General features: G+C 53.2%; 1 protein-coding gene across 3 annotated transcripts; it reads left to right on the top strand.

The window, feature by feature from the left end:
* The first annotated feature begins 9 nt into the window (after positions 1-9).
* ARHGAP1 (Rho GTPase activating protein 1) lies at positions 10-25,130 on the top strand. 3 transcript variants are annotated; one of them, XM_003815207.5, is made up of 13 exons: positions 10-164; positions 4,552-4,733; positions 4,952-5,047; positions 13,948-14,035; positions 20,018-20,149; positions 20,832-20,918; positions 21,102-21,200; positions 21,464-21,571; positions 21,648-21,724; positions 21,929-22,006; positions 22,435-22,563; positions 22,743-22,846; positions 22,986-25,130. In XM_003815207.5, exons 1-13 carry the CDS (start codon positions 19-21, stop codon positions 23,172-23,174), a joined length of 1,515 nt encoding a protein of 504 aa, XP_003815255.2. In that variant the 5' UTR covers positions 10-18; the 3' UTR covers positions 23,175-25,130. The 3 variants fall into 3 exon arrangements, with proteins under 3 accessions (XP_003815255.2, XP_008966378.2, XP_063464500.1); XM_063608430.1 differs by lacking the exon at positions 10-164 and adding an exon at positions 1,478-3,687; XM_008968130.4 differs by lacking the exon at positions 20,018-20,149.
* Positions 25,131-25,674: the final 544 nt, after the last annotated feature.

Raw genomic sequence — 25,674 nt, 5'->3', positions numbered from 1 at the left:
GGGGCTCCTGGAAAGGCCATGTTTGGGGCCGGAAGTGGGTTGGAGGTGTGGCGGAAATGGTTGGGGATAGAAGAGAGCGGGAGGGGGCGGTTCCCGTTCCACCTCGGAGCCGGATGTTTGCCGAGCCTTGACAGGCGTGGCAGAGGGAGCAGTGCCCGAGCGCGGTGAGCTGCTGGGCGCGGGGTCTCCCCGGGTGGGGATGGGGAAAAGAAAGGAGCTGGCCAGGTCGTCCGAAGGGATGGGGTCCGGATGGGGAGGACCGGAGCAGATCCGAGGAGGGGAACGGGGGTGGAACTGGGCTCAGAGGCCTGGCCTTCCTGCAGGGTTTCTGCCCCATTTTGGCGCCTGCAATAAGAGGACTTAATCATTTTCACTACCTTCTTCCTGCCTTCCCCAGGGCAGAGTCCAGGCCGGATCGCTGTCATCCAGCAAGCCGGCGGGAGGGGGAAATCTCCCAGATCTGATCTGGCAAAGCACTAAGAAGAAGAAATTTGGGGGAAGTGTTCCTCCTTGCCACTTATTAGGCCACGCTTTCAATTCAACTTATTTATTTTTTTAAGACGGAGTTTCACTCTTATTGCCCAGGCTGGAGTCTCGGTTCACTGCAACCTCCGCCTCCCGGATTCAAGCGATTCTCCTGCCTCAGCCTCCTGAGTAGCTGGGATTACAGGCGTCCGCCACCACGCCCGGCTAATTTTTGTATTTTTAGTAGAGACAGGGTTTCACCATGTTGGCCAGGCTGGTCTCGAACTCCCGACCTCGTGATCCTCCCGCCCCCGCCTCCCAAAGTGCTGGGATTATAGACGTGAGCCACTGCGCCCGGCCTCAGTTCAACTTCTTAATCTGTGAAACAGGATAATTGCAAAACGTAACCTGGGCTTTGTAAACCGTGAAGCTCTATGCAAACATAATTGTAGTTGAGAGTTGTAATTGCTGTTGTATTGTGGTGGGATTTGCAACTGGGAGGCCGATTCCAACATTGAGAATATGATTTCTTTTCTTTTTTTTTTTTTAGACGGAGTCTCACTCTGTCGCCCAGGCTGGAGTGCAGTGGCGTGATCTCGGCTCACTGCAACCTCCGCCTCCCGGGTTCAAGCGATTCTGCTGCCTCAGCCTCCCAGGTAGCTGGGAGTACAGGCGCGCGCCACCACACCCGGCTAATTTTTGTATTTTTAGTAGAGATGGGGTTTCACCATCTTGGCCAGGTTGGTCTCCAAATCCTGACCTTGTGATCCGCCCGCCTCGGCCTCCCAAAGTGCTGGGATTAAAGCCGTGAACCACCGTGCCCGGCTGGTCCTCTTTTTCCTCACTGTAAAATGAGCTTAGTAGAACATGCCTCATCAGTGCTATCGTGAGGTTGAGTTTGTGTCCCCAGTTCATGGTCCTATATAGGCCCTCAACAAGTGTGGGTTCCCTTCTTTACTTAGGAGATGAATTAATTGGTTCATTCATTCAACAAATGATAGCATCTACTATATATCAGGTGTCATTCTGAATAGACCAGAAGTTCTTAAACAGTGATTCTCAGAAGGTGTATGAACCTCTTAAAATTGCATACATCTCCTAACTTTTCTTAGGGAAAAAGTCCACACATGTTACCAATTTCAGAAAAGTCTACAACTTCCTAAAAGTGATTGCCTAAGGTGATCCTTAAGATTTTTGTAAAGGTTTACCTGCTGAGAATGGAAAAATTAATCTCAGAGTTGGGTGTATTTTGCACAGAGTAGAGCAGGCTTGTGGGTGGCTGGTGTCTTAAACAGGCAGGATACTTCATTTCTACTACTTGATGTTAGAATTTCCCTGTGCTAGCTTCCTCACCCTCCCACTGAATGGGAGTTTAACTTCCAGGCTCAGAGAAGGTAACAGCTGTGGGTTGGGGGTGGTGGGAGGGGCCAGTCTGACTGGGAGATGGGAACCACTGGGCTTAGTTATGCTGGGAAAGGAGGTTATGTGGGGGCGTTGAGGGAGGTCATGTCTGGAAGAACTGACAGCATAGAAGAGCAGTCACTGGAAAAGAGGTGAAGTTCAAGTTCAGCTCCCTTTTAGATGGTGTCCTTCTCCCTCCTTCACATCTACCCCAGCTCCCAGCTGCTCCTTTTTTTTTTTTGAAACGGAGTTTTGCTCTTTTGCCCAGGCTGGAGTGAAGTAGCTTGATCTCAGCTCACTGCAACCTCCACCCCCTGGGTTCAAGTGATTCTCCTGCCTCAGCCACCTGAGTAGCTGGGATTACAGGCACCCACCACCATGCCTGGCTATTTTTTTTTTTTTGTACTTTTAGTAGAGATGGGGTTTCACCATGTTGGCAAGGCTGGTCTCGAACTCCTGACCTCCGGTGACCCACCCACCTTGGGCTCCCAAAGTGCTAGGATTACAGGCATGAGCCACCGTGCCCGGCCCCGGCTGCTCCTTCTAATCCTGTTGTTCACTGCAGCACAAAGTATTTCTGAACACTGGAGAATTATATTTCTGGGAGGCGCCATTGCCTCTACAGAGGAGGAAATTTAGGCCCAAGTAGGAAAAGGACTTGCTCAGCATCTTTGCAGCTCACTGGCTTAGGCAGGATGATAATCCAGCTCTCCATACTACCTCATCATTTCATGGCATCAGCACCTACTGTGTGCAGAAAGATGTCTCTGGGATAGCTGTAGGTGGGGCTGAAGGAGCCCCTGGTCCCTGGGCAGTGACAGGCTGAATAGAAAGGGTAGAGAGAAGGCTCTGGCCTGGAGGGGGTTGCTTTGAGCTGGATTCTGTCTTTATTACCCAGCTGGAGGTCGCTATGGGGAGCAGCTCCCACAGCCTCCTGGCTGGATGGCAGGAAGCACATGTAGATATTGAAGGGTTGAAGGGTTGAAGGCTGAAGGGGAGTGAGGGAGCTGGGCTTTGGCATCACTCAGAGAAATGCATTCCTGACCGTGAGGGATCATTCTTCTCTGTGTTCTTGGGAAGGGATTATATTTTGGTGGTAACCAGGGGTAGTGGATGAGGGCAGGGGACAGGGAGAGGAAGGAGAGGGTTTTTTGGGGCCGTTTTCGCTGGTTGGCTTTGGCTTGGGAGCATGAAACAGCGTTACCACTCAATCCGTGTGGTTGCCCTGGTGATAGGGTGGCTGTTGCTAGGCACAGGGAGAGGGCTCACCATCCAGGGCCCTTGGCTGTGATGTGATGTGTGCAGGAGGTTGTCAAGTGGCCTCAGAGCCCAGAGTCTGTGGCTCTGGGATGGCAGCTCTCCCCCTCTTCTTCCTGCCCACCCCCAGGGCTTGTCTGCTCTCCTTATCTGCCCTGCTGATTCTCTGACCATATATGTCAGTTTTGGGGCTCCAGGAATGCAGCTGGACATGGAGCAGCCTCTTCCCTGGGGTTAGACTGAATAGGTTGAACTAAAAACTGCCCTCCCTCATGTGGGGAGCTTGTGGCAGGAGGGGGAGTTGCTGCCCGTTAGGGCTGAGGGCAGAGGTGCCTACCCCCAGGCTGCATGCGGCTGCAGCCTTCTGGCCAGATTCCAGACCTACAGAAACCCAGCTTGGTGGTCGAGTCTGCCTTGTGCCTGCCGGAGCTGCTGTTCTGCTGGTGACCTCCTCATCTCAGCACCCCAGACATCACGAGCATCCCCGTTTCCCATCTGCGCCCTCCAATCCTTAGGGCCGTCAACCTTTCCACCTTGAAACTGGTGTCAGGAGCACCCTGCAGTGTAAGAGTGGGCTTGGACGCCCCTAGGAGCCTGCAGACTGTCTGCAATGACTGGCAGGCGATTCCACATCCCCTGCTGCTAGTTCCTGTCCTGGAGCAAGCCCAGCTGGGCCCCTCAGCCATAGCTTTTTTTTTTAAATTTTTTTTTTGGGGGGATGGAGTCTTGCTCTGTCGCCTAGGCTGGAAGTGCAATGGCACAATCTCGGCTCACTGCAACCTCCGCCTCCTGGGTTCAAGTGATTCTCCTGCCTCAGCTTCCTGAGTAGCTGGGATTACAGATGCCTGCCACCACGCCCAGCTAGTTTTTGTATTTTTAGTAGAGACGGGGTTTCACCATGCTGGCCAGGCTAGTCTTGAACTCCTGACCTCAGGTGATCCGCCTGCCTCGGCCTCCCAAAGTGCTGGGATTACAGGCGTGAGCCACGGTGCCCAGCATGTTCCTTAGATTCTTACAACATTTCTACCCCTGTAACTGCTAGAGCCTGGGAGGCTTCTGTGTCCAGGTCTCCTGAGGCGAGGGGCGTGGACCTCTGCCCTCTACAGCTGGGACTGCATCACTGAGCCAGCTGGGTGGCGGGCGGCACAGGACCTGGCACAGCTCTTCCCTCCCCAGCTGCAGGGCCTGGAGGGAGGCACTGAGCTGTGCCATCCTCTGCCCCAGCTGCCTTTTCTGGCAACACGCCTGAGCCACAGAGCCAGGAGAACCCAGAGCTATGTGGAGCTCTTGGCGGGGATGAGGAGTGTTGAGGAATAGGGACAGGGAGCCTGGGAGAGGGAATGGTGGGGGCAGGAGGGCACGCGGTGGAGGTCGCAGAAGGTGAAAAGAGCAGGTCACTGACCTGCCACCTGTCTTCCTCTCTCCCAGGTTTCTCTTAAGGTTCTGCAGGGCAAGGCTGTCTGGGACAGGCTTGGCCATGGATCCGCTCTCAGAGCTGCAGGATGATCTGACCTTGGATGACACCAGCGAGGCTCTGAACCAGCTGAAGCTGGCCTCCATCGATGAGAAGAACTGGCCCTCGGATGAAATGCCTGAGTTCCCCAAGTCAGGTGGGCTGTGTCTGGTCTTAGGCAGCTACAGGCGCTTTAGAGGGGGACGCACTCCTTCTGCTGAAGGGAGACGCCAGGAGGGCAGGATGGGGCAGACCAGTCCCAGGTTTGGGCTGGGAGCACAGGCCTTACTGGGGGAAGGGCCAGACAGCATGCCTGTGGGGCAGAGCATGGTGCCAGCCCCCTGGCTTGTCCCCTGACCCTGCTGTGTTCCTCAGATGACTCCAAAAGCAGCTCCCCGGAACTTGTCACACACCTGAAGTGGGATGACCCATACTATGACATCGCCCGGCACCAGATCGTGGAGGTGGCAGGTAAGCACACCCAACACTATTTTCCTAACCCTCAGAGCTCCTGGCCTCAGGAAGTCAGCCCTTCACACCACAGGGGAAGGGCCTCTCTGCAGTCTGACTGCTGGCCCTGGCGCTCCTGGCATGTGGGGAGCCATGTGGCCTAGTGGCTTTGAAGTCAGAAAGCCCTGGGTTTGATCTCCAGCTCTGCTCTTTGAACTCTAATTTCTTCCTTGTGGGTTACAATAATGAATGCATGTCAGGGCCTAGCCCAGAGCCAGAACACAGTTGGCCTTGAATAAGTAGCCTTCCCTTCCCCTCGTTCTATTGCCCTCCTACCCCTCCACCCTAATGTTGGCTTTTCCACCCTATCAGTTACTGGGGAGGATGAGGAGTGCCAGTCCTTCCTGGGAAATCGTAGCCCTAGGGAAGTGTGGAATGGGCAGAGCCTCTTTCCAGAAATGGGGAGGGGGCACATGGCTCCCTGGAGCATCAGATTCCTGGCAGATATGCTGCCCTGCTGAGAGTGGGTACAGAGCCCCGCTTAGGTCTCTGTCTCAGGGAGCTCCCTCCCTCCTGTTCATAAGGGGGGACCCGGAAGAAACCAGGAGCCAGGGAGTCAGGCTGATGAGGTGGTTGCTGCCCTTAGGGCCCCACTTTAGAAGGAGCAGCTGGAATCTAGGATCCTTTATCTTTTCCCTAACATTTGTCCATCCTTGCTGGTGAGGCCAGGCATTCATAAGCAGGGTGGCAGCATGGCCCTGCTCTGAGGCATTGGCGTGGGCAAGGAGAACCTGGCGGACACCAGCCCTGGAAGAAGGCTGTCTGGCTATGGGGGTGCTGGGCTTGGAAAGGGAGGGGGCAGTTGAGAGGATTGCCCCGAACGTCAAAGGTATTTCCATGGCGTTTGTATTCTTGGCGCCTGCCCTGATCTGGGTTGAGGGCCTTGGCTCTGGCCTCATTCACCCCCTGCAGAAGCAAGGCTGAGAGTTTTTTCCCCAGTCTGGTCCTGAATTGGGCACAGGAAAGTCACCTTGAAGGTTCTGAACTTGACTGGAGTCTGGGGGGTACCTGATGTGAAGGAGTCTCTGTCCTGACATCATCCTGGCCTGTTTGGTCAAGGCAGAGCTGGGGGAGCCTGCCCCTCCCCACCTCCGTGGGTGACACCTCCTTCCCCACAACCCCCGCACAGAGCTGCAATTTGTTTCTATTTCCCTAGACTGTGATGAGCCTGAGGGGGCCCAGCCAGGTAGGTGTCAGTCCTGGCTCGCTGTGCTTGTCCTCTTTGGACTGCAACCTCTGGGGCTGTGGATCAGGAAGGGCTGTCGGTGGAGGCCAGATGGGGCTAGCTTAATTGCAGTCTCACCCTGGGGAGCTGGGTGTTGGTGGTGCCTGGGAGTCGGAAATAGCAGAAGATTTATGGAGGTAGGATGGGGGTGGGGGAGGCTGTGTGGGGACACACCCAGGCCCCAAAGGGAAAGGAGCTTGCGGGAGGGTCTGGCCTTGGGCAATGGCCTCTGAGTGGTGGCTCAGGGACCTTCTGGGTGATGGTGTCCCCATGGATGTGCCTCCCTGATTGCTGAGAGGAGGCTGGATTGGCATCACCAGGCACTCATTTGGTGAGACCGTGGAGATGTCCGGGAGAAGCCCTTGTAGGAAGGGAGGGTGGGTTATAGCCTCAGCTCTCCCTGCCGGGAATAGTTGTCATGCCCCAGGGTCAGATTTGGCTCAGTCCCAGTGGGTTCTTTCCAGTGGTGTGCTGGTAAATGGCTCTCTGGAGAGGGGAAAAAAGGCCATGATTTGTAGCATTTGCAGTTTCTGCCTCCCAGCTCTCTAGCTACCAACATGATGTCAACTGGCTTGCAAAATTCCTAACAATTGAACAGCTTAACAAATGTGTGAGCTGGCTGTAGCACATGACTGGCTCCGTCAGCCCAGCCCTACCTCCCAGGTCCCAGGCCTGCTGGTCCGGTTGTGGGTGGGTCTGGTTTGAGGGGGCCCAGAATGCCTGGGGAGACCTGTTGGTGATTAACTCCAGGGCCACCCTGGGAGAGTTCCTGATTGCTATCTGGGGAACGCAGAGGCCTCCTTCTCAGGCGGCTTGTCTCTCCCTGGTGCTTTGCACAAATGCTGCCCCTCCCTCCTCATTGAGTCTTCTCCCCAGTGCTCTGGAGACATTAGAGCTGCCAGCTCCTTTGTCTTTAAAGCTCCTGGGCAGGGTCAGGCCCTTGGCTCAAGCCTGTAGTCCCAGCACTTTGGGAGGCCAAGGCGGGTGGATCACAAGGTCAGGCGTTTGAGACCAGCCTGGCCAACATAGTGAAACCCCGTCTCTACTAAAAATTAAAAAAAAAAAAAAAAAAAATTAGCCGGGCATGGTGGCGGGTGCCTGTAATCCCAGCTACTTGGGAGGCCGAGGCAGGAGAATCACTTGAACCTGGGAGGCGGAGGTTGCAGTGAGCCAAGATCGCGCCACTGCCCTCCAGCCCAGGCGACAGTGCAAGACTCCATTTCAAAAACAATTACAAAGCTCCTGGGCAGAAGTTGACTCTGATCTGAGATTAGGAGGGGGAGTTTTGAGCTTCTTTCCATGTGCTCCTTGTAGCAGCAGCTGCCCTGCCTGCTGGCAAATACTAAGCTACCCAAGGACTTGGGCATTGGGACCCCCACTCCAGGAAGCTGGAGGACAGGGGCTAGACCTGGTGTTGCCCATCCTCTCATTCCTCGCCTATCTGGGAGTCTCACCATCTGACCCACCCCCTTTTTACCCACATCTTCATCCTGGCTTCATTTAGTGTACATTCACAGAATCCTGAAACAACACTTTGGGAGGCCGAGGTAGGTGGATCACTTGAAGCCAGGAGTTTGAGAGCAGCCTGGCCAACACGGTGAAACCCCGTCTCTACTAAAAATACAAAAAAAAAAAACTAGTCAGGCATGGTGGCAGGTGCCTGTAATCCCACCTGCTCAGGAGGCTGAGGCAGGAGAATCACTTGAACCCGGAAGGCGGAGGTTGCAGTCAGTGGAGATCGCGCCACTGCACTCCAGCCTGGGTGACAAAAAAAGAACCCTGAAATGAGACTTGTAGTCCGCATTAGGGATTCAATAAGGAAAAACACAGCTCCCCTTCTTCAAGAAGCTAACAGCCAGGCCGGGTGCAGTGGCTCACGCCTGTAATCCCAGCACTTTGGGAGGCCAAGGTGGGCGGATCACGGGGTCAGGAGATGGAGACCATCCTGGCTAACACGGTGAAACCCTGTCTCTATTGAAAATACAAAAAATATAAGCAAGGCATGGTGGTGGGCGCCTGTAGTCCCAGCTACTTGGGAGGCTGAGGCAGGAGAATGGCGTGAACCTGGGGGGGTGGAGGTTGTGGTGAGCCGAGATCACGCCACTGCACTCCAGCCTGGGCGACACAGCAAGACTCCGTCTCAAAAAAAAAAAAAAAAAAAAAAAAAGGAAGCTAACAGCCAGCTGAGCGTGGTGGCTCAGTAATCTGTAATCCCAGTGCTTTGGAAGGCGAGGTGGGAGGATTGCTTGAGGCCAGGAGTTTAGGACCAGCCTGGGCAACATAGTGAAACCCTGTCTCTACAAAAATAATAACAATAAATTAGCCAGGTGTGGTAGCCTGTGCCTGTAGTCCTAGCTACTTGGGAGGCTGAGGTGGGAGGATCCTTTCAGTCCAGGAGTTGGAGGCTGCAGTGAGCTATGATTGCACCACTGCACTCCAGCCTGGGTGATAGAGCAAGATCCTGGCTCAAAGAAAAAAAAAAAAAGATTACAGTCTAGTGAAGTGGTTCTTAAAACTGGTCACAGTCTACTTTGCAACTATGAAAGGTATCCCCAGGATAGGGGGGATCTCTTTGACTGAAAAAAAAAAGTGCAGCCAGGTGCGGTGGCTCACACCTAGTAATCCCAGCACTTTGGGAAGCCAAGGCTGGTGGATCACGAGGTCAGGAGTTCGAGACCAGCCTGATGAACACGGAGAAACCCCGTCTCTACTAAAAATACAAAATTAGATGGGGTTAAGGCCAGGCGCGGTGGCTCATGCCTATAATCCCAGCATTTTGGGAGGCCGAGGCGGGCGGATCATGAGGTCAGGAGATTGAGACCATCCTGGCTAACACAGTGAAACCCCGTCTCTACTAAAAATACAAAAAATTTTCCGGGCGTGGTGGCGGGCGCCTGTAGTCCCAGCTACTCGGGAGCCTGAGGCAGGAGAATAGCGTGAACCCGGGAGGCGGAGCTTGCAGTGAGCGGAGATCGTGCCACTGCACTCCAGCCTGGGCAACAGAGCGAGACGCCGTCTCAAAAAAAAAAAAAAAAAATTAGCTGGGTGTGGTGGTGCATGCCTGTAATCCCAGCTACTCAGGAGGCTGAGGCAGGAGACTCGTTTGAACCCAGGAGGTAGAGGTTGCAGTGAGCTGAGATCACGCCACTTCACTTCAGCCTGGGCGACAGAGCGAGACTGTCTCAAAAAAAAAAAGTGCACATGCTTGTAATATTTGTCATATAACATCATGGAGGTGCTGTGTCTGCTGAGCACATTGGTGGAGCCCTGGTTCAGAACCCAAAGCTTCCCACTTACAAAGTGCTGTGGCCAGCTGAGAGGAGACACCACAGGCCTCCAGCCCTCCCCACAACAGCTTCCCTAACCAGTTGCTACCTCTTAAATTTTAGACCCAGGGGCCTCACAGACTTTCTGCCCTGGCTGAATCCTCAAATCTGCCAGCCAATGAGGCCTGCCTTGCTGCTGGTGCAGATGTGAGGTGCGGGGACTCATGGGCTGGAAGGAAAGATTCTTTTGGTAGCCCCCATTGTCCGCGAGCATTTCCCCCATATCCTGGTTATTTCCTCTGCTTAGAAGGAGGTAGGCAGATGAGGCCCCCTCTCCCCAGGCTGGTGGTAGGCATCTCTGGGGTTTCTGAAGCTCCAGACTAGTGAGACTGGGCTTGCCAGTCTAACCCTTTGTCCCTGGCCCCTGCCAGTCTGCTTTTCCTTCCACTGTCAGAGCCAGTGGGAAGTGAATCAGAGCAGGCACATAGCCCTAGAGCCACCCCCAGCTGGCCTCCGGGATCTCAGCACCTCAGGATCTAGGCTAGGATATGAAAGAGAGCAGGTACCACCTGGTCCTTCAAAACAGACCTGCCGGGATGGAGCTGTACCTCCTCTGCAGACAAGCTGGTAGAGGATTCTCTAGTTGCAAATCTGGAGACGTTCTGTCCTGAGCTTTGGGAAACTCGCTGTCTGAAGCAGTCTGACCCATAACCAAAGCATAATCAAGAACAAACACAGAGGCCAGGTGCTGTGGCTCATGCCTATAATCCCAATACTTTGGGAGGCTGAGGTGTGCGGATCATCTGAGGTCAGGAGTTGGAGACCAGCCTGGCTAACATGGTGAAACCCTGTCTCTACTAAAATACAAAAATTAAGGCTGGGCATGGTGGCTCACGCCTGTAATCATAGCATTTTGGGAGGCTGAGGCGAGCAGATCACCTGAGGTCGGGAGTTTGAGACCAGCCTGACAAACATGGTGAAACCCCGTCTCTACTAAAAATACAAAAATTAGCTGGGTGTGGTGGGACATGCCCGTAGTCCTAGCTACTCAGGATGCTGGGGCAGGAGAATCACTTGAACCCGGGACGCAAAGGTTGCAGTGAGCCGAGATCGCGCCATTGCACTCCAGCCTGGGTAACAAGAGCGAAACTCCATCTCAAAAAAAAAAAAAAAAATTAGCCTGGTGTGCTGGCACCTGCCTGTAGTCCCTGCTACTTGGGAGGCTGAGGCAGGAGAATCTCTTGAACTTAGGAGGTGGTGGTTGCAGTGAGCCCAGATCACTCCACAGCACTCCAGCCTGGATGATAGAGACTCCATCTCAGAAAAAAAAGAACAAACACAGAAATATAACTAGAACCAGGCATCCCATAGTTTAATGGTGACCTGCGATTTTGTGCAGGCTACCAAAACGTACTGAATACCTGCCACATGCCGGACACTGGACCAGTACTGGAGACTGCAGGTGCCATGGTACGCAACTGTAATCCCAGCTACTGGAAAGCTGAGGCAGGAGTTCAAGACTAGCCTGGGCAACATAACAAGATTCTGTCTCAAAAAATTGATTTTAATTAAGCAGGTGGGATGGCATGTGTCTGTAGTCCTAGCTACTCAGGACATGGGAGGCTAAAGCAGGAGGATTGTTTGAGCCCAGGAGTTCAAGGCTGCAGTGAGCTACAGTTATGCCACTGCACTTCAGCCTGGGTGACAGAGCAAGACCCTGTCTCTTAAAAAAAAAAAAATCACAGCTTGCCAGGAGTAAACAAAGAAAAAGAACAAACAAAGACAATGAGACACAGCCTCTGTCTTTGAGCTGCTCACAAGCCTGTCAGGGAGACAGGTACATAAACAATTCTACAGGAGAGTGAATGGTCAGGACAGTGATGGGTGATGGTTTATGCTGGGAGCCATGAAAAGGGGCAGCTAACCTGTCTGGGGAGAGAGGGCGAGGACACAGGATTCCAGGCGGCGATTATGCCTGCATTGAGTCTTAAGGGTTGGTGGGGGCCCTAGAATATCTTAATGAGAAAGGATAGAATGCTTAGAAACCTACAGAAGTCAATCAGAACCAGTGTCGTCCATAATTCTAGTAATAAGCTGGGTGCAGTGGTGCACACCTGTAGTCTCAGCTGCTTGGGAAGCTGAGGTGAGAGGATCACCTAAAGCCAAGAGTTCAAGAACAGCCTGGGCAACACATTGAGACCCCCATCTCTTTTCTTTAATTTTGTCTTTTTTTTTTTTGAGATGGAGTCTCGCTTTATCACCCAGGCTGGAGTGCAGTGGGGCGATCTCGGCTCACTGCAAGCTCCGCCTCCTGGGTTCACGCCATTCTCCTGCCTCAGCCTCCGGAGTAGCTGGGACTACAGGCGCCCGCCACCATGCCTGGCTAATTTTTGTGTGTGTGTGTGTGTGTGTGTTTTTAGTAAAGACGGGGTTTCACCGTGTTAGCCAGGATGGTCTCGATCTCCTGACCTCATGATCCGCCCGCCTCGGCCTCCCAAAGTGTTGGGACTACAGGCATGAGCCACCGTGCCTGGCCGAGACCCCCATCTCTTAAAAAAAATTCTAGTAATAAAATCAGAAAGTGATTGTCAGTGGTCAGAAATGAGACATGACTGTTAAGTAATCAGACTGATTTCCTCAGTGGCTGAAACATGCTGAGAAGGTAACTTCAAGAGGCTTTCCAAATACACACTGCTCAGCGGGGGTGCTTTTGGAAAAGTGTAGACTTATAAGATGACTATTTGGCAAGATCACAAATGCTTTAGTGAGCATTTTTTAAAAATTGAGGTAAGAGCCGGGCGTGGTGGCTCATGCCTGTAATCCCAGCGCTTTGGGAGGCCAAGGCAGGTGGATCGTGACGTCAGGAGTTCGAGACCAGCTTGGCCAACATGGTGAAACTCTGTCTCTACTAAAAATACAAATATTAGCCAGGCATAGTGGCAGGCGCCTGTAATCCCAGCTACTCGGGAAGCTGAGGCAGGAGAATCGCTTGAACCTGGGAGGTGGAGGTTGCAGTGAGACAAGACTGTGCCATTGCACTCTAGCCTGGGTGACAGAGTGAGACTCCATCTTAAAAAAAATAATAGTAATAATAATTTGAGATAAGAATCACATAACAAAATTCATCAGTTTGCAGTGTACAATTCAGTGGTATAATATTTAGTGCATAATGTCATAAAATTATCACCTCCATCTAATCCCAGAACATTTTCACCACCCATACCCATACCAAACGCTGTACCCACTAAGCAGTCTGTCCCCATTCCCCACTCCTCCCAGTACCTGGAAACCACTAATTTGCTTCCTGTCTCTATGCATGTACCTATCTAGACATCTCATGTAACTGGAATCATAGACTTGGTGGCCTTTTGTGACTGGCTTTCACTTGGCATAATGTTTCGGAGGTTCATCCACATTGTAGCATGTATCAGTACTTCATTCCTTTTTATGGCCAAACAGTATTCCATTGCATGGATTAACTACATCTTTTATCCGCTGATGGACATTTGGGTTGTCTGCACCAGGCATAACTTTTTTTTTTTTTTTTTTGAGACACTCTTGCTCTGTCACCCAGGCTGGAGTACAGTGGCACCAGCTCAGCTCACTGCAACCTCCGCCTCCCAGGTTCAAGCAATTTTCCTGCCTCAGCCTCCCCAGTAGCTGGGACTATAGGTGTGCACCACCACACCCAGCTAATTTTTGTATTTTTAGTAGAGATGGGGTTTCACCATGTTGGCCAGGCTGGTCTCATAACTCCTGACCTCAGGTGATCCCCCTGGTTCAGCCTCCCAAAGTATTGGGATTACAGGCGTGAGCCACCGCGCCCGGCCGGCATGACTTTTTAAAAAGTGATGTTGGCTGGGTGTGGTGGCTCACATCTGTAATCCCAGCACTTTGGGAGGCTGAGGCAGGAGGAGGCCAGGAGCTCAAGACCCAGCCATGGCAAGATAGTGAGATCTGTCTCTACAAAAAATTTTAAAATTTCACCGGGTATGGTGGTGCTCACCTATAGTCCTGGCTACTTGGGAGGCTGAAGCAGGAGGATCTCTTGAGCCCAGGAGATTGGGGCTACGGTGAGCCGTGATTGCGCCACTACATTCCAGACTGGGTGAAAGAACAAGACCCCATCTCAAAGAAAAAAAAATCACTTTTTTTTTAATACCCCAGCTCAGTAGCCCTGAAAGCAAGCTGTCCCTGTCTTCAGTGGCACACCCTTGCATGCAGGAGGCTGCCCGGAGGTCTGTCTGCATGGGCACTCTGGCCCCTGTGGTAACTGGCTCAGATCAGCAGGCCTGGCCCCTTTAAGTTCCTCACCCCACTTCTTTTGGTTCCCCTTCAACCCACTGTGCTCCATCTTTCTCCACACCTAGGAGATGACAAGTATGGGCGGAAGATCATTGTGTTTAGTGCCTGTCGAATGCCCCCCAGCCACCAGCTCGACCACAGCAAGCTCCTGGGGTGAGTACCTGCCGGGAAGTGCGTTGGGGCTTTGCCCAGATCCCCATTGTAGCCTAATGCCACGTTCTTTACTGTCCCTCCCTGCCTGTGGGTGCTAGGCCACCTGCCTTAATGCCTTCCCTCTTCTCATGAAGGAGCTGGTTTATATTTAGGGGAGAGCACTGGACGAGGAGTCAGACCTAGTTTCTAGTTATTGAAGCTGGGTGACCTTGGTAAGCATCTTTAAGCCTCGCTTTCCTCACCTTTCAAAAGGGATAATAATATAGGTCTCTTTCCTTGTAGGAGTGACAAACAGCGCATGAAAAGGAAGGACTTTTGTCCAGATGTGAGGATTGACTGTTACAATCCTGTGGTGTTTCTGAGATGGTTGCAGTTGTTTATTGTTTATAGGACTCATTAGTGTTGTCTTATTTTGTGCCTTTGGTGTCAGTGGTTTCTATACCGATGTGGGTTCTGGGAGCCAAACATATGTAATAGCTCTGGCCGGTCCAGACACGTCCTGATTCATGTCTGAAGGCTGGTTGAATGCCAAGGCTTGAAAGACTCATTTATGGTTGAGCCAGCTCTGGGCCCACAGGCGAGCAAACTCACCTCCTGCTGCTGTCCTCGGGGTGTGTAGTAGAGTGAGACCATCTTGCCCTTCTTTCTGTTTTCTCGGCAAATTTTAGAAAGATGCAGTTCTTTCCTGACCAGTTTGAAGCACTCTCTGAAATGTAAAATCCTGGCACTGTCCCAAGCAGCTCTTTGAGATCCTGAATGGTTGCGTGCGAGCAGGAGGAGGTGTGGGCTTAGGGACAGACCCAGAGGGCAGCCGCAGAAGGAGAAGGGCCTGAATTTGGAGTCTCAGCCAGTCCTGGCAAGCCAGGGCCACAGGCTGAGTCTTCCAGCGTCATCTAGGAATTCTATCTCTCTGGCCTTCTGAACCCTCTTCCCACTGCTCTTCAGACAAGGCAGGCAGAGCCTTGTCCAAGCCCGCCGCACGGCCCAGCCAGAATGGGCAAGAGCTTGGCCTGGGGCTGGTGGAAGCACATGGCCTTTTCTCTAGTTCTTTCTATGTCTGATGTACCAGGTGACAGCCTCCTGCCCAGATAATAAGTGAAGTGGGAGGAAGTCAGTGGATGGGGGTGGAAAGCACCTGGTTTTCAGGAGACAGCTTGCCGGGGAAGGCCACACCCACCCCGGGGCGTCCTTGGCTTCAGGAAGTCCTCGACATCAGCTGCTGCTTGTCCTCCATCACTTCCGTCCTGGTCACAGTCCCTGCTGAGGGCAGTGGGGTGCTTCCATCATGGAGCACTTTGTCCCATTTTCAGTCAGATTATCTCAGATGTGGCTCTTCCCAGCTGTCCACCCAGATCCGGGAGGTTGAAATAGAAAGTGCCTGAGCGCCACTGCACTCTAGCCTGGGCGACAGAGCGAGACTCCGTCTCAAAAAAAAAAAAAGAAAGTGCCTGAAGTGGCTGGACGCGGTGGCTCACGCCTGTAATCCTAGCACTTTGGGAGGTCGAGGCAGGAGGATCATGAGGTCAGGAGATCGAGACCATCCTGGCTAACATGGTGAAACCCCGTCTCTACTAAAAATACAAAAAAAAGGTTAGCCAGGCGTGGTGGCGGGCGCCTGTAGTCCCAGCTACTCAGGAGGCTGAGGCAGAATGGCGTGAACCCGGGAGGCAGAGCTTGCAGTGAGCCAAGATTGAACCACTGCACTCCAGCCTGGGTGACAGAGCGAGACTCCGTCTCAAAAAAAAGAATGTGCCTGAAGCTTGGAATCAAATTCAGAAGACACATTCAACTTCAGCTCTGCACCTCTTGCTAGCTGCGTGCCTTGGGGCAGGTCTTTTCCAAGCCCTGTAAAAATGAGACTTGTGGCTGGGCGCCACAAGTCTCTTGTGGCTCCTCGTCCAGCGGCTCATGCCTGTAATCCCAGCACTTTGGGAGGCCAAGGTGGGTGGATCACGAGATCAGCAGTTCGAGACCAGCCTGACCAACATGACCCTGTCTCTACTAAAAATAAAAAAATTAGCCAGGCTTGGTGGTGCATGCCTATAATCCTAGCTACTCAAGATAATCCCAGCTACTCAAGAGGCTGAGGCAGAAGAATTACTTGAACCCGGGAGGCAGAGATTTCAGTGAGCCCAGATCGTGCCATTTCACTGCAGCCTGGGTGACAGAGCGAAACTCCATCTCAAAAAAAAAAAAAAAGTCCGGGTACGGTGGCTCATGCCTGTAATCCCAGCACTTTGGGAGGCTGAGGCAGGTGGATCATGAGGTCAGGAGATTGAGACCATCCTGGCCAACATGGTGAAACCTCATCTCTACTAAAAACATAAAAATTAGCTGGGCATGATGGCGTGTGCCTGTAGTCCCAGCTACTCAGGAGGCTGAGGCAAGAGAATTGCTTGAACCTGGGAGGTAGAGGTTGCAGTCAGCTGAGATTGCGCCACTGCACTCCAGCCTGGGCAACAGAGCAAGACTCTGTCTCAAAAAAAAAAAAAAAAAAAAAAAGAGACTTGTGCCCACCTCCCAGGGCTGTTGTGGGCATTAGGTAAGAACATATGACCTGGCGCAGTGGCTCACGCCTGTAATCTCAGTACTTTGGGAGGCGAAGGTGGGTGGATCACGAGGTCAGGAGTTCAACACCAGCCTGACCAACATGGCAAAACCCTGTCTCTACTAAAAATACAAAATTAGCCATGTGTAGTGGCGTGCGCCTGTAATCCCAGCTACTTAGGAGGCTGAGGCAGGAGAATCACCTGAACCCAGGAGGCGGAGGTTGCAGTGTGCCAAGATCATGCCATTGCACTCCACCCTGGGCAACAAGAGTGAAACTCTGTCTCAAAAAAAAAAAAAAAGAATATACATGAAATCCATTGTGTACATTTTTAAAGTATTACAATTTAGAGAGTTTAGAAAAATATACGTAGCCATAAATAAAAAAATATATAGACAACTGTGAAAAAAAAAAAAGGTCTCCCACACACCCACCACCTAGAGAGAAAGTTACTGTTAATATTTTTGTGTAGTCATTTCCTATTTTTTCTGTAATGTATATGGAACTCTATAGTCAGTTTGGTATCTTTTTTTTTTTTTTTTTTTTTGAGACCGAGCCTCGCTCTGTCACCCAGGCTGGAGTGCAGTGGCACAATGTTGGCTCACTGCAACCTCCACCTCCTGAGTTCAAGCGATTCCCCTGCCTCAGCCTCCCGAGTAGCTGGGATTACAGGCGTGCACCACCACACTCAGCTAATTTTTGTATTTTTAGTAGAGAGAGGGTTTCATCATGTTGGCCAGGCTAGTCTTGAACTCCTGACCTCTGGTGATCTGCCCGTCTCTGCCTCCCAAATTGCTGGGATTACAGGCGTGAGGCACCACACCCAGCCTGGTTTTGTATCTTACATAACATTTTTTTCTGAGCATTAAATATTCTTCAAAGATATCTTCTAAAAAACATTTTATTGACATCAAATATGCTGACAGAAAAGTGGATAAAATATAAGCGTACTGTGTGAATTTTCAAAAACTGAACACATCTATGTCACTCACACCCTACAAAGGGCATAAACACTGTTCTGACATCTGACTTCACAGATTCATTCTGTCTGCAGAAATGTCCTGTGAGCTATTCTATTTATGGTTGTCACGTGGTTGATTTAACCAATTCCCTGCTGTTGCAGTTAGCTTGCCACTAGATTTTTTTTTCCCTATCATAAAATGGGCCATGAACAGCCTTCTACAAAAATGTTTTCGTTCATCTCAGATTATTTCCTTAGGACAAACTCCTAGACATATTTTTACAGGGTCAGAGAGTATGAGCATTTTATAGATTCTGATAAACATCACTTTATTTCCCTACAAAAGGCCATAACCTCCATCAGTGGATGAGAGTGTCTGTTTTCACTACAATCTTTGCTATTTTTGTAGTTGCAAAATGCAATCTCTTTATGCGACAGCTCTTTGTAAACTGCAGTGCTCAGTGTGGAGAAGGGGTAAATGACCATGTACTGGGGATCCCAGCATCAGCCACCCCATGCCTGCCTGTGCTGGCCCAGCCTGGCACCCACGGGCCAGTCTTGAGCATACTCTTTGGGTTAGGTCAAGCTCTGGCCACTTCACCAGGCTTCTCTCCTTCCCTGCCTCCCCTTGGAAGTGCTTAGCATTCTGCCTGCCCAGCCTCCCAGCCTGCAGTAGTGTCCCTGTGGGAGCCTAGGAGCTGTTTGGCCGACTAGAAAGAGGGCTTTATGGCCGGGCGCAGTGGCTCATGCCTGTAATCCCAGCACTTTGGGAGGCCGAGGCAGGCGGATCACCTGAGGTCGGGAGTTGGAGACCAGCCTGACGAACATGGAGAAACCCCATCTCTACTGAAAATACAAAATTAGCTGGGCGTGGTGGCACATGGCTATAATCCCAGCTACTTCGGAGGCTGAGTCAGGAGAATCACTGGAATCCGGGAGGCAGAGGTTTTGGTGAGCCGAGATCATGCCACTGCACTCCAGCCTGGGCAACAAGAGCAAAACTCCATCTCAAAAAAAAAAAAAGGAGAGGGCTTTACACACACTCCCTTCCCTTTCCCCAGTTCTTGTTCATGCCATCCATAACTCTCAGTGTGCTCAACACCAGGTGTGTATATGTTTGTGCTGAGCTGGTAGATAGCGTGTCATGAGCATAATAGGGAACCAGAGGAATTGGGGCTCTTTGGTCCACTAAAGGCCCAGTGACTGGAGCAGGTGACTCTCTGGCCACCCCATCCCCTCTCATGGGCACAGTGTTTTACTGCCAGCACTGGAGTTCATGTGTAGAAGGCAAAGCTGTCCCATGGTCAAGAATGCAGGCTTTCGGCCAGGTGCAGTGACTCATGCCTGTAATCTCCCAGCACTTTGGGAGGCTGAGGTGGGAGGATTGCTTGAGGCCAGGAACTCAAGACCAGCCTGGGCAACATAGTGAGACCTGTCTCTACAAAATAAAAAGCCGGGTGTGGTGGCTCACACCTGTGGTTCCTACTACTCAGGAGGCTGAGGCAGGAAGATAGCTTAAGCCTGGGAGGTCAAGGCTGCGGTGAGCTGTGATTGCACTACGGTGCCCCAGCCTGGGTGACAGTAAGACCCTGTCTCAAAAAAAAAAAAAAAAAAAAAAGCAGGCTTTGGTGTTAGACACTTCACTTCCAGGATCTACCACAAGCTGTGTGACCTTGGATCAGCACTTGACCTCTCTGGTCATTGCCTTCATTTGTAGGATGGGGATTACATCAGCCTCAGTTATAAGCAACGTATGAGCTAATGTATGTGAAGTGCTTGGCAGACACTAAAAACTTAATATTGAGAAATGGTGACTGCCATCATTATTATTGATTCAGAGAAATCCCTGATTCAGGGGAAACGTCATTCCCCGTTTCACTGCAGGCCTAGGCAGGCCCGGGTTAGGGTCCTGGTCTCCTGACATCTAGTTCCTGCTCAAGAGTGAGAACTGTTATTATTATTACTATTATTGAGACAGAGTTTCACTCTTGTTGCCCAGGCTAGAGTACAGTGCCACAATCTCTGCTCACTGAAACCTCCGCCTCCTGGGTTCAAGCGATTCTCCTGCCTCAGCCTCCTGAGTAGCTGGGATTACAGGCATGCACCACCATGCTCGGCTAATTTTTGCATTTTTAGTAGAGATGGGGTTTCACCATGTTGGCCAGGCTGGTCTTGAACTCCTGACCTCAGGTGATCCACCCGCCTTGGCCTCCCAAAGTGTTGGGATTACAGGCATGAGCCACTGCGCCCGGCTGAGAGCTGTTATTACTATTCTCATTCCTCTGCCCAGCCTCTACCCTAGGCCTCCTCCACAGCAACCTGGTGACTGATTATGAGCCAGAACAGACTGTGCTAGGGGAGGGCCTGTGGGGAAGGGGCTGTGACGTGGTGGGAGACTCTTGGGGCTGCTTTCTGTCTTCATGGGGCCGCCCCTGTGCACAGGGCAGGCCTGAGCAGGGCTTTTCCCTGGAAGGTACCTGAAGCACACCCTGGACCAGTACGTGGAGAGTGACTACACACTTCTGTATCTGCACCACGGCCTGACCAGCGACAACAAGCCCTCCCTCAGCTGGCTCCGTGATGCCTACCGGGAGTTTGACCGCAAGTGGGTTGGGGCATGGGGCCTGCACAGTCAGATCCAGAGGCAGCGGCTCTGCCAGCTTCCGGGCTGCCCTCCACTTGGGCAGGAGCTTATTCCAAGGCAGGGGGTGGCGGGGGCTGCCGTCTACGTCAACGTAAAGAATCTGCAGTCAGATCACCCTGGGCTTAAGTAAGGCCCAGTTTCTCAGCTTATTCGCACTCTGACCTCTTGTTTTACTTAACCTCTTTGAGCCTCCTGTTTTCTAATTTGTAAAATGAGACAGTGATGGCCCTTACCTCGCATGCTGGCCATGCGTGTTCAAATCAGAAAATACGCACTGAGGCTGGGTGCGGTGGCTCACACCTGTAATCCCAGCACTTTGGGAAGCTGAGGCGGATGGATCACTTGAGGTCAGGAGTTCCAGACCAGCCTGGCCAACATGGTGAAACCCTGTCTCCACTAAAAATACAAAAATTAGCTAGGTGTGGTGGTGGGTGCCTGTAATCCTAGTTACTCAGGAGGCTGAGGCAGGAGAATAGCTTGAATCCGGGAGGTGGAGGCTGCAATGAGCTGAGATCACACTCCAGCCTGGGTGAAGGAGACTCTGTCTCAAAAAAAAAAAAAAAAAAAAAAGTATGCACTGGGACCCTAGCGTGGCACCTGTCCCACCACGCCTGCTCCTGAGTTGTCCATTCTGTCTCTGCAGGTACAAGAAGAACATCAAGGCCTTGTACATCGTGCATCCGACCATGTTCATCAAAACTCTGCTCATCCTCTTCAAGCCCCTCATCAGGTGAGTGGCCACGGGCAGGGCTGGTGGTCCCGGCTTGCCTGGAACTCTGAAGCTGGGAGGCTGGGCAGCCTGGGGACCATCAGGTGCGGCTGGGCTTCGGTCTGAACTGGGTGGGTGTTGAGGGGAGAGTGGAGGCCACTGGAAGCGGGCCCCCACAACCCAGGCCCTTTCTTCCACCAACAGCTTCAAGTTCGGGCAGAAGATCTTCTATGTGAATTACCTGAGCGAGCTGAGCGAGCACGTGAAGCTGGAGCAGCTGGGGATCCCTCGCCAAGTGCTCAAGTGAGGCGGGTGCGGCGGCTGGGGGCTTGTGAAGCCAGGGTAATGAGGACGTGTGTCCTGATTCAGAGACCGCGTGGGGCTAAGGCAGAGCAAGCCCGTGTCCCGACCTCTCCCAGGTCTTTGCTTTCTGCTGTGGAAAGGGGAGTTGTTACAGAGATCGCATGAGATGATCCTCCTGACCCCGCGTGGTCAATGCTTGATTGAATTGGCAGAGTGACTCCAGAGCCAGGCAGGGCCTGACCCACCTCCCTCTACTCCTGCAGATATGACGACTTCCTGAAATCCACACAGAAGAGCCCCGCGACAGCCCCCAAGCCCATGCCCCCACGGCCCCCCCTGCCCAACCAGCAGTTTGGAGTCTCGCTGCAGCAGTAAGTATGAAAGGTGGCTGGGCCACGGCGGGGCGGGAAGGGCTGCAGGCCCGGCTCACCAGCCTTGTTCCCGCAGCCTCCAGGAGAAGAATCCAGAGCAGGAGCCCATTCCCATTGTACTCAGGGAGACTGTTGCCTACTTACAGGCCCACGGTGAGTGCTGGGCCTGCCTCCTCACCAGCCAGGTCTCCCGGCTCCCTTCGGGAAGCTGGGGAAGCTGCTGGGCAGGGCAGAGGGAGGTCCTGCAAGCCTCAACGTCCCCACCCAGCCCTGCCTAGAACCCCAAGACAGAGAAGGGGCAGGGAATCCAGCCGGTGCCCAGCGCTCGGAGGCTCACCAGGCCCTACTGTTTCCCAGCTCTCACCACCGAGGGCATCTTCCGGAGGTCGGCCAACACCCAAGTGGTCCGGGAAGTACAGCAGAAGTACAACATGGGTGAGCAGCCCTGGGCTGTTGCAGGGCCATATGTGTGTTACTGGTAGGGGGCTTCTCTGCCCTCTGCTGCCCTGTAAATGAGAGTCTCAGAGTCTCTTCCTGCTGGAGGTTTCCGTGGCACTTGGTGTCACATAAGTCCTACCTCTGCCAGGCCTGCTGCCTCATCGGTCGGGCTCCCGGGTCCTGGGTATAGGCACATTCAGAGGCAAGGAATAACGGTGGGGTGTGCCGGGCCCCACTTCCCCAGATGGCCGGAACCTGCATTCTCTGGTCACAGAGGAAGAGGGAGGCAGGTGTCAGAGGGCGCCCCTGGGAGGAGGGGCTTATGCAGGGTCCAGGGGCAGTCAGGCAGTGCGGCCCGCGTTGTCTGCAGATGGGTGCTGCCCTTCAGGCTGTGCCGAGCTTCTCTCATGCTGCCCCCACCCCAGGGCTGCCTGTGGATTTCGACCAGTACAATGAGCTGCACCTGCCAGCAGTCATCCTCAAGACCTTCCTCCGGGAGCTTCCTGAGCCCCTGCTCACCTTTGACCTCTACCCCCATGTGGTGGGCTTCCTCAGTGAGTCCCCATCTCTTCTGTTGGGCCTGGGGCTGGACTTGGGGCAGGTGCGCTGCAGGCTTTCGGGCCTAGGCGCCTCCCAGGGAAGACTGCTGGGGGTCTCCCCTCTAGCCTGCGTCAGAGCGTCCTGAACCAGCCCAGCCTAGGGCCCCTATAACCCGGGCCTCCTTTCCTCATAGACATTGATGAAAGCCAGAGGGTGCCAGTGACACTGCAGGTCCTCCAGACGCTGCCCGAGGAGAACTACCAGGTGCTTCGTTTCCTGACTGCTTTCCTGGTGCAGGTGAGACCTTGGACTTGGCCTCTGGGGTGAAGGGAGGGGGAAGGAGGAGCTGCCGCCTCCTCTGCGCCCTGGTCATTGTTGCTGGGAGTGGGAGGCAGCATCTGTGGCTTCCTGCTGCAGTCCCTGATTCCCTCCACAGATTTCTGCACACAGTGACCAGAACAAGATGACCAACACTAACCTGGCTGTTGTTTTCGGCCCTAACCTGCTGTGGGCCAAGGATGCGGCCATCACCCTCAAGGCCATTAATCCCATCAACACCTTCACCAAGTTCCTTCTGGATCACCAAGGGGAGGTGTTCCGAAGCCCGGACCCCAGCGGGCTCTGAACCTGGCCCCTGCCCCACCAGCCCCTTCTCTGGTAGCCCGGGTTTGGACTCTTCCTCCTGGCATCAGGGGCCATGAAGCCCCCTGGAGAGAGATGTTGGAGCCACCCATCAGGCATGCTCTCCCCCACCTCTGTCCAGCCCGCCTCACGGCCCTGGCGGCCTCGCTGTTACCAGAAGACGTTTTTCTCTGCCTTACACTTCTCACTGCCTCTCTGGACACCTGGCTTTTGCTGGGCTCTCCAGAGCTGGGCTTGGCTCTTCCAGCTGGAGAAGGACTGAGCCCCAGTAACCCCTTTCCTGCATTTTCCTGCCTCTGTTTCCCTAGCAAGTGTGGATGAATCAAATGACTGCCGGCTGGGCTGGTAGCAGGGGCCAGTCCTCCCCTCTTGATTGCTGGGAATGAGCAGCTGAGCTCTTTGGTGTGGACACCGCCCCAAGCTGAGGTGCCTCCCTATCTGGTAGGCTGCCCTGCTTTGCAGAAGCCCCACTGCATGAAGGCTTGAGTGCAAGCACCCTTGCTCCTGTACTGCCCCCAGCAGCGCAGTCTGGGGTATTTCCCCTGCTGAGGAGTGACAGGGCTGGAGCCTGTGTCTGCTTTCTGCCTCCTCTTCCACACATCCTGGGTCAGCCTTTCCCAAGTGATACTGCCCCTGGGGTGTCCTAACCCCTTGGTTGTGCAGGGACTGGTAGCTTGGATGACACGGCTCAGAGTCCCAGCATCCACTTGAAACCTCCCTCTCCACCTCCCCGCCCCCGAGAGCTACAGTGTGCGATGGAATCAGTGACCGGCCAGGTTAGCCTCTCCCCTCTTGGCCTCCTTTCCCACACGGGCAGATCATCAGCCTTCATGTTCTTGTGGACCTGTCTGTTATGGAGTCACACTGGCCCCTGCCCCGGCCAGAGGTGACTCAGTGCCTCAGGATCTGTGTGGCTCCTTCCTCCAGCTGGGGGACTCTTAAAGGGGCTGGGGTAGAGACTAAGAGTGCCTGTAGGAGGGGCAGAGATTGTGCTGATAGGTCAGTCCAGATAGGTGGGTTCTAGCAATTTCCCCAGGGGATTAAGGGGCTCTAGGGCCACTTTTTTTTTTTTTTTTTCTGAGATGGAGTCTCGCTCTGTCACCAGGCTGGAGTGCAGTGGCGCGATCTCGGCACACCTCCGCCTTCTGAGTTCAAGCAATTCTCCTGCCTCAGCCTCCTGAGGAGCTGGGACTATAGGTGCATGCCACCATGCCCAGCTAATTTTTGTATTTTTAGTAGAGACGGGGTTTCACCATGTTGGCCAGGATGGTCTCGATCTCCTGACCTCATGATCCATCCACCTCGGCCTCCCAAAGTGCTGGGATTCCAGGCGTGAGCCACCGCGCCCGGCCAGCTCTGTTGTCTTTCAAAGAACCTCGGCCCCAGTGATGGCTGATCTCACTCCCACTGTCTCGTAGAATTACACTCCTTCCTGGGGATCCCTCTTCCTGCAGCCTTGTCCTTGGGGAGTACAGGGAAGTACCTGCAGTGACCCTGCCCCCATGACCTTGGCCAGGCAGGATGATTCCAGAGCCCGTACTGTGGGGATCCTCACTGACCAGCCCAGCCCCATCCGCAAGCCAGGCTGGGCCTGGGCATAACTTCGCTGGGCTCTCCCAAGACCATCAGCAGTGCATCCAGCCCCCTGGGGCCTGGGCTGCTGCTGGTTCTTCATCAGTCCCTTGGTCTCTAGCCTCAGCCAGGGCTGCTCTGCTCTCCGCCCTCCTTTGTGTATCAAGTGTCGCTCACAGCCCCATTCACTGGGGAGCCTTTCGGATCTATTTGGTCTTTCTCATGTCCCCCACTGGTCTGTACCCCAGGGAGCGGGTGCTTGTACTGTGAATCCAGTGTTCACATTCACACTTAATGACTTCTTGGCACCAATCATGTATTTCACCGTTTGCACTTTTTGTATTTCAATAAAAATGGAGATGCAAAACTGCTCATCTGGATGTTGGGGAAATGAGTTGGGTGTGGAAGTTGGAAACTGGATGGGAAGTGTGGTGCGGTGGAGGAAGAGGAACAGATGGGGCCTCAGGAAGTCCCCTCCCCAGTCCATCTGCCGCTTCCTCATCTTGTGCACTCAAGTGGTGATGAGGGCAGCTTCCTGACCAGCTTCTAGGCATGGAGGTGTCCACGGCCACCTTCCCGTTGTTTGTACCCCCAGCATTCCAGCGGGCCACCATGTGCTGCATCCTATGACCAGGGTCTCTCCTGTTTCCCAACTGGAAGGTACCGGAAGTTTGAAGGGATCTTTAGATTTATCTAAGGCAAGCAGGGGGAAGAAAAGTGGTGTGGACTGTGATGGACAATGGTGTGGGATCTGGAGTCACACGAGAGTTTTGAGTCCTCATTCCCTCACGTGCCAGCTCTCACCGCTAACAGTCATCATCACTGGCTCACCACCCCTGTGGCTGCTGCTTCATCAGAAGACGGTTCCTTTGAGGATCAGAAATAATGCAGACACCCCAGGCACGTGGCTC

Source organism: Pan paniscus, chromosome 9, assembly GCF_029289425.2.
Source record: "Pan paniscus chromosome 9, NHGRI_mPanPan1-v2.0_pri, whole genome shotgun sequence".
In the NCBI taxonomy this organism is placed as follows: Eukaryota; Metazoa; Chordata; class Mammalia; order Primates; family Hominidae; genus Pan; species Pan paniscus.
This window is presented reverse-complemented; position numbering and strand designations above follow the sequence as displayed.

Coding starts and splice junctions, on each gene's coding strand:
- ARHGAP1 (XM_003815207.5), top strand. CDS start 19: ATGTTTGGGGCCGGAAGTGGGTTGGAGGTGTGGCGGAAATGGTTGGGG. Junction 165..4,551: donor GGGAGCAGTGCCCGAGCGCG/GTGAGCTGCTGG, acceptor CCTCTCTCCCAG/GTTTCTCTTAAGGTTCTGCA. Junction 14,036..20,017: donor GACCACAGCAAGCTCCTGGG/GTGAGTACCTGC, acceptor TTTCCCTGGAAG/GTACCTGAAGCACACCCTGG.